Genomic DNA, 10,073 nt, shown 5'->3' on the forward strand with positions numbered 1-10,073 from the left:
TTTCTTGTTACACGACAACAATGAATAATGAAGTTTTCTCCAAGATCGCAGGCGCAAAATTTATAAAGTTCTTCGATTGCTCTTTGCAGGTTTGTTTTACGATAAATTTATCAGCAAGACGACAATTTTTTGGTCTCTGTGAGATACTGGAACATAGCTAGCCAAACATTGAGAGTGAATGATATATTTCCCAAGAGTCATTTCAGTAAGTATGAATTGCTACCATGTCGAATCATGACCAAATTGGAACAACGTCTGCCTAGTAGTGTGTGCAAGTTTCAACTCCATCTTTCGTTATTGTATGTAGATATTTGTGAATATTATGGTAATTATCCCGCGTAAACCTATTATTTCGCTAATTTTCCTACAATAAGTTTTATTTGGAGGGTACATACCCACCACTTAAGCAAAGCAAAAGTCAGAGCCGTGAATTGGAATCTTTAGAATGCCCGTTTGTTTGTTCAAATACATTGACTATTTTGAACCCAGAAATAATTGCAAACTACATTATGTAGTCTGATCGTTCATTTGATGATAGCCCTGAAAAGAACCGCTGTCAGTTTTGCTTGGTTACTTTAGTCAGCTAACATGCCTGATATGTGCTATCCTATTGCATTTAAAGGACTGTTTTCTACCAACAGAAATGATTGAAGTCACATGTAATGATCGTCTTGGAAAAAAAGTACGGGTCAAGTGCAAGTATCCTTTTGAAGACATAAATAGGATAATGGAATCCTTTTACTCTGACTCCTAATATCAGTATGCATATTCTCAATACTTTTCTTGATATATTTCCGTTGGTGCTGACAAGGAGAATTGGTTTTACAATTAAGCTAATTCCCTTTAAAGCTTCCTAGGTTGGCTTACTGTAATTTGCAAAATGAAATGAAACAAAACAAAACAAAATGAAATTCTGGAATTTGTATAATGGAAATATGCTAATGATTTGCTTAATAGAAATCTGGAATTTGCTAAATGGAAATATGCTAATGGTTTGCAAAATAGATTTTGCAAATTTCATTTGATTGATATTTTCATTTTGTTTTGTTTCGCAAATTACAGTAAGCCCCTAGGTTGGTGATAATTTCCTTTGTTCTCATGATCTCATTGAATGACTCAGCAGTTTTACTGTGAGGAGAAACTAGATGCTGGTCATTCTTATTCAGTTTATATTTTTTTAATAAATTTGAAAAAGTCATTGGATTGGAAAGGTCAGAGGTCAACAAGAGAGATGGCTGTAATTTTTGAGTTTCGATAAATTTACAGTGAATTTAGCTTATCGAAGCTGTGTTTTCCTCTATTTTCTTCTTTTCTCACATTATAAGTTGTCCTAATTCATCTACGTACCATTATGAGAGATCTAACAACAGAAGAATTCAAGAATTTGTTGGAGAAGGCTTTATAGCCTCTACACAAATTGATTGATGGTGCGAAGAAGTCTATTGCCACTGTGAACTCTTATTATAGCCAACTTCTAACAAAAATGTCAACCTACAAAAAAGGAAGTACAGAACTGGTTAATGAGAACAAGAGTCTGAAAGCTGAGCTCCTGGATACTGGGACTTATGTTGGACTTGATGCAGTAGAATAACATTTCTCCATCAGTTACTCTGTCCTATGGGGTTTTAAGTTCATTCTTGTTATGCAATCTAACTGAACATAATTTCATGCATGATTTAATGAACATACATGATGACATTGCCAAACATATGGCTAGGATTTTTCTTGAGTCTGTGTTTAGTCCAGATGATACTGTTGGAGATTTAAAGAAACTAATCTCTGCACAGACAGGAACCAAATGGGACAGAATAGTGTTAAAGAAGTGGTAAGTATGCTCATTATATCTCTCTATATTGTTTCTTCTTGTAATAAGCTGCATCATGCACATATTTTGATTGGTTCTTGTTAATCATCTTTTGAAGGTCAGATATATCAACTGTAGATGACCTTATCTCTAACAGTTTTTTGCTTCTTTGTTATTTAAACAAGTACATTCTATGTTGCCATGGATCTGTTCAGTAATAGATTTTAGAAGACATAAAATGTGGTAAGTTACACACTCAATTACACCCTATATACAAGTTTTTTGTTCTCAGGACATTTTGACGTCATCTGTGATCTATTACTGAACAGACACATGGCATCATGGAATCTGTAGGTAAAATGGTTCCACTTCTTGAATAGTCAAAATTTGGAAAAATTCCTATAATTTGATTATTATCAAGAACCTGTGTTGATCAGCTTAAGATACAAATCTGATAACTTTTTGTAAAATATTGTGAAAACTTTCTACTGAATTACCTTGCAGGTATACCATCTTTAAGGATCACATTACACTTGAAGACTGTATCTTTTGAAACAAATTCTTTGTTTCACAGATTTAAATCTAAACTAGCAACAGTTGTTATATTTATGCTTTATGTATTACCAACTGAGGTTGGCTTTGGGCTAGGAATCCAATTGTAAAATCATTTTGCAAAGTCACCCCCTAATCAATCAAAGGTAGTAATCAACACCTATTCCCCTCTTATTCTCCCCAATTTTACATCAAGAGCGAAATTTCCCAGCAAATTTGTAGAGGGTGAAGGTACTGTTGCTGCGAACAGTGACTAACCATGTAAAACTAAAACCTTTTATCCAAAATCCTTCATTAAGGCTTCAAGAAAACTCGCACCAAATGTTACAGTGTTTAATGCAACATCAAGACCAAAAATCAAGAAAAACTGAACAATATTGAGAGGTTTTAACTTGGGGCATGCACAAAAAACTTAGATGTCCTGTATGGGAACCCAGATAATGGCTGTGCGTCAACCAGCTGCAACAGGTACACTCTTGAGTAACTTGTGGTGAAGAGTTTTACTTTCCCAGTCAAGAAACAGATTAAAAAAGAAAAGTTCAAACATTTAGTTTCATGTTTTTTATTTACTGAATTGTGTATTGCATCTGTATGAATAATTTTAATTAACAACTCAGAGAATTTAAGATTGTTAATAATTGTGTTTGAAAAAAACTGTGTGAGACATTCTTTTGCATTTCCTTAATGCACCACCTTAGATGAAATCCATGATGGAATGAACTTAGAGTTGTATTATAACTAAACCTCCATGTCAAACAGGAAATTTCAAGTCCTATTACTGTATTAAAATTTTTCTAGCCACTCATCTTTACGCTTTATGTAAAGAATATGTGGCCAAAAGTGCAGTATTTCTAGAGTTAGGTGTATCTTTTCATTAGTCATATTACTACACATTTACTTGCTTATTACAGCAGTTATAAACTGTAAAATGATTTAATAAGTGAGAAGATACATGCATTAAACAACAATAAAGAAGACAACATTTTTCTTTTGCTCCGTGGAAAATCTTTCCATCCTGCATAGACTTACTGGCATCTAATTTTAGATTAAGTTTAACCCCTTACATCATAGCATTAGTATGCATATTCTCCATACTGGTCTCTATGCATTTTTTAAGGTGCTAACAAGGAGAATTTGATTAATAATCAAGAGCTTGTTTAGTTGGTGTTCATTTCTTGTATTCTCATAACCTTAATGTGTGATTCAGGAGTGATATTGTAAGGAGAAATTAGATGCTAGTCACTCTTAGGGGTCAAAGGGTTAAGAATAAAGTTCAAGGAGAGAAGTTTTTTAGTTGTAAGTTTTTAAAGGGAATTTCTCTTTTCCTTTAAATTATTTTAAGGATGCAGAAGATGACGTTGACTAGTTGCTTTATGAAAATGCTGTTGTAAATTTTACTCTGAACCATACTCAAATATTGCCTAATCTTGGGTTGTTTAATTTGTAAGTGCTTACAAGTATGAAATTCTGCTATAAACTTTGTAAGTCTGACTAGGGGGGTGCAATTTTTGGTGAGGCTTATCAGGTTTTTGAACTCGTTAAATCTAACGCTACTGAGCTCATAGCAAACTATACTTTGCTTCCAAGATACCCATTAATATGTGGCAGAATTACATGACGCAGTAACAATCAATGAGAATGTAAAAAAAATATGATCTTCATTCTCTGAGTTATTAAGTTGCCTGTTGATGGGTATACATTTACGAGTTGTGGTGGACAATGGTTCTACGGTGTAATCATTAGTTCTAATATGACGAATTTGATCATGAAACAGAATGGCACCTACAGCTTTCCTTGAAATTTTGCCACCATATGGCATTTATCATTTAGCTTTTTGAACAGTAACACTAAATTTTCTATGAACTGCTGTTTCTCTTTTCTTTCTCCAATTTCCATTCGCATCGCAAGTGCTTTCTCGTGATATTCTTGGGCCCTTTCGTATTTAGCAAGCGATTGGAAAACTAATCTTAAGTTTGCATAATCCGTGGCGTCTCCTCTTCTTTCTCCGAACTCCATTATAATCGGAAGTGCTCTTTCGACATATTACGGAGCCTTGTCAATTTTACCAAGCAATTTAAACACTGTTTTTAAGTTTCCATTATCCGTCACTTCTCCTTCTTTTGTGACCAATTTCCATTCTAATCGTGGGTGCTTTCTCGAGATATTCTTGAGCCTTTCCAAATTTACCAAGTAATCCTTAAATACTGTTCCTATGTTTAAATTCCATAATCCGCTGCTTCTGCTCTTCTGCCTTTAATTTCCACTCTAATCGCCAGTGCTTTCTCGTGATATTCTTGTGTCTTGTCAAATTTATCATCAAGCTTTTTGAACAATGTCGCTAAATTTCTATAAACTGCTGCTTCTCCTCTTCTGTCTCCAATTTCCATTTGTTTTGCAAGCGCTTTCTCGTAATATTATAGAGCCCTGTTGTATTTACCATTTCTGGGCCCGCTGTAATTGGCTACGTTGTTGCGGTGTCCCTGCCTTTTTTTGTCGTTTTTTTGTCATTCTCTTTTTCTTTTCTTTTTTTTTTTTTTATATATTTATTTTGACTGTTGTTGTATGGCGAAGTTAATAAATTAATAAAATAAATAAGCGATTGGAACCAAGTGCCTAAGTTTCCATAATAAGTTGTTCTTTACTGTCACCAGTGCTTTATCGTGATATGCTTGAGCCTTGTCATAATTGTTGAGCAACTGAAAAAATGTTCCTAAGTTTCTGTTAGCCGTTCTTTCTCCTTTTCTGTCACCAATTTCAATTTTATAGCAAGTTCTTTCACGTAGTATTCTGGAGCCTTGTCATATTAACCAAGCGATTGTAATACCGCACCTAAGTTTCCTTTTGAGTGTTGCTTCGATTCTACTTTTCTGTCTCCAAAGTCCATGAGTAGAGCAGATTCTCACTGGAGATATTTCTCAGTTTAGTGATACTTGCCTAAAGAAAGGAGGAGGAAACGTAATTTTCCGTCACCTAATGCTTCTCCTCTTTTGTCACCAGTTTCTTTCCTTATTGCAAGTGCTTTCTCCAGGTATTTTTTGTACTTGTCATATTCGTTTAGGATATGAAACAGCTTTCCCATGTTTTCGTACCACTGAGCTGCTTGTACTTGGTAGGCGTGTGCGGTGATGATATTCAATGCTGTCTCTACTGTGTCGATACCACTGTCCCCTATCAGTGCCCTGTTGTTTAGCATAATCAAACATTCCTTAGAGAAGGAATACGGCGACAGCCAAACCTATTTTGATAGCTAACGTGGTCGTAAATTCTTCTTCATTTTCATCCATTTGGAAAAAGGAATAATAGTTATTTTGTTAATAAAAGAACGTTAAAATCTGTCAATGCCTAATGATTCTGTGAATAATTGAGTTTATGGATTACGTGCATCATTGGCAAAAATTAACTATGAAGCTTTACTGCACTAGTCAGACAGCTTACCTTCTCATTTCAGTTGGAGGTTCAAACAATAAAAGCATCTTGGGTTGCTGATTCGGATCAAGCAAACCCGCTGTACCAACTACAGCTAACCTGTATCGAACTAAGCACAAAGTATGTCTCGCAACAGAAGCAGAGGAAATCATTATTGTTTTAAAAATTGTGGTTTTGAATCAGATTAAGGTAGAGCAGTGAAAACTTCACTGGAAATGTTATGTAATTCACGAAAAAAATGTTGTGTCCACCTGTGCCACTAGTAATGGTTTCGATTCAGCGCACAGTTTTGCCCGGAAAAAATGTTGCAGTTAAACAGGGCTGTGTGTGTATGTCCAAATGAGATAATATGTGCTTCTATATATATATATATACATAGATAGAGAAGCACATGTCCGGTCGCTTTACACTACAGAAATGGGGAAGAGCTAAGGCGGTTTGAGATCCTTTGCCCGAAGTAACTGAAAACGACTGGAATGGAAAGCGATCACAAGACGCAAATAAAAGCAAAGCTGCCTAATTTCTACAAAATGACGTTTGAAAAGAACGCATGGGAATGATTACTTGTATTCTTTTTCTCAAATATTTAAATGTCGGATTTTCAAGTTTATCGTATTATAATGGCCATTGAAATAAATATACCCAGTACCAAGTGTTTCTTCAATTTATACAAAAGAGCATTTTTTTCATCAATTAAAATGTCCTCAACTGACGAGCTGACCAGGAGCAGGGTAATAGATCGCAGAGACGTAAGCTATGTGTAATTTTTGTTATGAATGTGCCACACCCAACGATAGAGATTGCGTTTCTTTTATGGAGATGCCACGGTTTGTGATTGGCCAGTGCTGTTGCTATGGAATCCTACACCATAATGCCTATCGACCAATTGTCTGGCAGATTTGAGGATATCTAGATATTTACTTCAATCATTTGTCATGACAACCTTTGTCGGACCTACTGTATACCAAATGTCGACAAGAAGTCGAAATGCTAATTGATGTTTGGCGCAAATAAAAGGGAACGATCACTTAATCTCTGAGGAAGTGGATGTTTACTTGCGAGTTTTTCACTCCAATATCATGTCATCACCTCCACTAAAGATTCTCTTTCGTGGAACAGTTCAGCCAGCCGATGAAGTTACACAACCAAGACTTGCTGGCAAAGCTCAAGAAAGCATCAAGCTCAGCACGTACGGGTAACTTGATAGTAATCTTGAGTAACTGTTTACTATGAAATTACCGAACGCCATTCTTAGGCCAATAGCGAGAGTTGCTTCATAATGAAGCGGATTGCCTAATATTTAAGGCCATTTTCTGTGTGACACCACTTCAAGACAGTTCTGAACAAGCGAAATAAAGTTTTGGATTACAGTCGAACGTTTAATTTCGTTGGTGGGTTTTGACAGCATTTGCCATCATAAATTTAACCAGTTTGAAAAATTTAGTTTTAACAGAATTAAATGGTAACGGCTTTCGTAGTCAAAGTGATGAACTGACTTTAAACTGATCAAGAATGAATATAATAATTCACGTTAAGGTTATATAACCTTGAACAAAAACATAACCATTGTTTTAAAATTAGAATGAAGAGGTTCGACATACTCATTCGATGCCGACGAGCCTTTCAGTTCCGAAGTTTGAAAAACAACACGCAAATTACTGCAATGACCTGTTTGATATACCTAAATAGGAATCGCCTGTCTGTGAAAAGAGCAAAACATGAACTTCGCAGAATGAAATCAAGTGAAAGTCCTAACAGGAAAGGTAGAAGTGAATGAAAAAAAAAAAAATAAGAACTTTGACAAAAACCAGTCACAAGAGTATCATCTGGTTATTTTACTTGTTTGTTTGTTGTGTTGTTTTTTTTTTGTCTTTTTTTTTCCCGACTTCCCCCCCTCCTACTTTACACGTTCCAACTAAGTGTTGTAAAAAGCAAATTTATTATCTCAACCAATCAGAGCATTAGAGAATTTCTCAAAGGGCCAACGAGATCTCGATGTAAAAACAAGCTGCTTGAAGCGCGGTAAAGTCGCGGGCGACCAAATTGTGATGTTAAAGCTTTGGTGTGAATTGGGTATGAGAAAAATTAGGAAACTGCATGTGATTTATGCCTTTTATGTTTAAAACAGGATCTTTCCTGGGAAATCGACGGCGGGTCCAGCAGAAGTCGGTGAAGCATCTTTGCCTAGGTATGAAACGATGGGTGAGGTTTTTGTGACGATCAATCTTTTCAGCATGATCTTTTTTAAGTCATTTCACTTTGAGGTGTAAACACTCAATCAAAAATTTCAAATGATACGTTCGCCAGGTTACTCGTAGATATGTAGGTAATATTCATCAATTCTCGTTATTTTTCATATCGGTGGCAGTGCCCGTGGGCAATATGAAGAGAATCCTGTGCTAGCTTTGGTTGGCTAGCCGAGCGGGAAAGATGGGCCCATCTTTTTTTTTTTTGCCAATATATAGCCATCTCAGTTGACTTCATGCTTGATCAATAGCACATGATTTATTACGAAGACAGCCACACTGATGTCTCTCGTCAATTCTTCATCGTGCAGGAATTTCAGTCGCTCCACACAACCTCTTCACGAGCACGAAGAAGACGAAGTTGGTTCTCAAGAGGTGAATTTGAAATCTCCTCTTACTTCCAACACCATTGTGAATTTGAAAGTTTCCGTGTGCAACGCTTCAATATCAAACAGCCTGGAACGAGGTGGCCATTTGACACTTGGGATTCCTACTGGTGTTGGTGTTCCTGTAGATAACGATTCAATCCTCGTCAACGGAAGGACGAGTCCTCAGCAGACATATCAGGTGACTGAGGTAGTCACCAACGAAACAGATGCAACGAGTATCGTTACTTTGGCACCTGATGACAGCGAACACGACCTCAGTCTCACGATGGAAGAGAGCGAATATGTGAGGAAATGTTCCAGCTGGTTTTGCCGGCAGGGAAAAAGTCCTTTTGAAGCGATCCTGCTGATTTTTTGTTATCTAATGATTGTGGTTTTGTTCTTTCCGATATTTGTGGTTATTATGTTGGTCTGTTTTGTTAGCTACTTCACCCCGGACATTGATGACTGATTGATAGCATCAGTTGTTGGAATGATGTTTCCTTCAAAATTCCTCTTTTGATACTGATTTCCCAGGTTTAAATTTTATTGGCCAGGAGACTAGTCCAATCCCACCCCCAGAGGGAGGGTGGGATGGGGGATTTTGGTTGTGTCACGAGAAATTTTACCGGATCCTTGTTCAGGCTCTGTGAAATTCTTATGATCCCAGCGTCATTTTGGCGGTGAATTGTCCATATTCCCCCCTGTTTACCTTATTGGCAACGGCTGATCCCCCTCCTGTTCCCACAGAAAACCCTCTGATCCCCCAATATCCTTCACTTCCCCTCCCCCGGCTGACAAATTATGACCATTCGTTAGACCTGGTTGGTCAACATGGCTGGATATTTTTAAATGTTTTTTTTTTCTTTTACCTCAACTTCATGAAATGATAATAAAGATAACAATAATAATTAAAAGAATAGGCCGTTCCTTTGTCAAGATCGGGCTTGTTAATACCGTATACTCAAGATTTCGACACACTTAGAAATAGGAACTGTCCTTAAGATATTCTGTTTTCTGTTTCTATATTACAATGTTTATTTTCTGTATACAATGAATATTATAATGCAGTACAGGAAGTATGTGTCCTCAAAAAGATGAGATTATATCCGTTTGATAATTCATACTCAAACTTTGACATACAGTTCGGTTTTACCGAATTGCTGTATCGTAACATGCCATTTTGGTGTCTAGAAGCCGTTACTTACCTGCGTTAACAACAAAGAGACTTGACTTGTATGCCGTGTCCTTGTTTTAGTTGTCAGTTACCCAGTAAAAAAATTGCAGTCGTTTTTGAACATCGATTACATAAGAATGGAGAAAAAGACAAAAGCACCTCTTAAGCGTTGTGAAAAGGTATGAAAAATAAGCCATTAGTTATAATTTGTTTTAAGATTACAGTTTTTTTTTTAAAGAACAACATCTGTTTTTCTTCCTTAAATTAAGTAGAAAAATGCGAAAATGATGAAGATAGACGTTCAATTTTTATGCTTCTCCATTCCCTTGACCCGTATTTTTTGTGAAATTTTTTCCTTTAATTTCTGTTCCTATGCCCGCTTTTACTCCCAATCTAAGCGTAGTAGCTCTCTTCATAAAAGTTTGAATTCAAATGAAATGGCGATGTCGATCACCTGGAGAGTTTGAGCGGGGGAGTTTTTTTTTTGTTCTGTTTTTTTTCGG

The 10,073-nt window shown here is 36.2% G+C and overlaps 2 protein-coding genes across 3 annotated transcripts; both read left to right on the forward strand.

Moving 5' to 3' along the window:
• The first annotated feature begins 46 nt into the window (after positions 1 to 46).
• Positions 47 to 4,140, forward strand: LOC149047265 (ubiquitin-like protein 5). Of its 2 annotated transcripts, none has more exons than XM_089205638.1 (5): positions 47 to 205; positions 642 to 699; positions 1,742 to 1,825; positions 2,309 to 2,346; positions 3,055 to 4,140. In XM_089205638.1, the coding sequence occupies exons 2-5, from the start codon at positions 644 to 646 to the stop codon at positions 3,096 to 3,098; spliced, it is 222 nt and encodes a 73-aa protein (XP_089061764.1). In that variant the 5' UTR covers positions 47 to 205; positions 642 to 643; the 3' UTR covers positions 3,099 to 4,140. The 2 variants fall into 2 exon arrangements, with proteins under 2 accessions (XP_089061764.1, XP_089061763.1); XM_089205637.1 differs by having other exon boundaries at positions 56 to 205; positions 623 to 699.
• A 2,587-nt stretch (positions 4,141 to 6,727) lies between these two features.
• LOC149047266 (uncharacterized) lies at positions 6,728 to 9,850 on the forward strand. The gene is made up of 3 exons (XM_089202545.1): positions 6,728 to 6,971; positions 7,911 to 7,970; positions 8,340 to 9,850. The coding sequence occupies exons 1-3, from the start codon at positions 6,862 to 6,864 to the stop codon at positions 8,863 to 8,865; spliced, it is 696 nt and encodes a 231-aa protein (XP_089058671.1). The 5' UTR covers positions 6,728 to 6,861; the 3' UTR covers positions 8,866 to 9,850.
• The last annotated feature ends 223 nt before the right edge of the window (positions 9,851 to 10,073 follow it).

The sequence above is a fragment of the Pocillopora damicornis genome, chromosome 4, assembly GCF_964200805.1.
Source record: "Pocillopora damicornis chromosome 4, jaPocDami1.2, whole genome shotgun sequence".
In the NCBI taxonomy this organism is placed as follows: Eukaryota; Metazoa; Cnidaria; class Anthozoa; order Scleractinia; family Pocilloporidae; genus Pocillopora; species Pocillopora damicornis.

Bases quoted from the DNA above. Each gene is read 5' to 3' on its own strand.
- LOC149047265 (XM_089205637.1), top strand. From the start codon at position 179: ATGATATATTTCCCAAGAGTCATTTCA. The intron at 206-622 runs GTAAGTATGAAT...TTGCATTTAAAG, and splicing joins ATTTCCCAAGAGTCATTTCA to GACTGTTTTCTACCAACAGA. The intron at 1,826-2,308 runs GTAAGTATGCTC...ATTACCTTGCAG, and splicing joins AGAATAGTGTTAAAGAAGTG to GTATACCATCTTTAAGGATC.
- LOC149047266 (XM_089202545.1), top strand. From the start codon at position 6,862: ATGTCATCACCTCCACTAAAGATTCTCTTTCGTGGAACAGTTCAGCCA. The intron at 6,972-7,910 runs GTACGGGTAACT...TGTTTAAAACAG, and splicing joins GAAAGCATCAAGCTCAGCAC to GATCTTTCCTGGGAAATCGA. The intron at 7,971-8,339 runs GTATGAAACGAT...TTCATCGTGCAG, and splicing joins GGTGAAGCATCTTTGCCTAG to GAATTTCAGTCGCTCCACAC.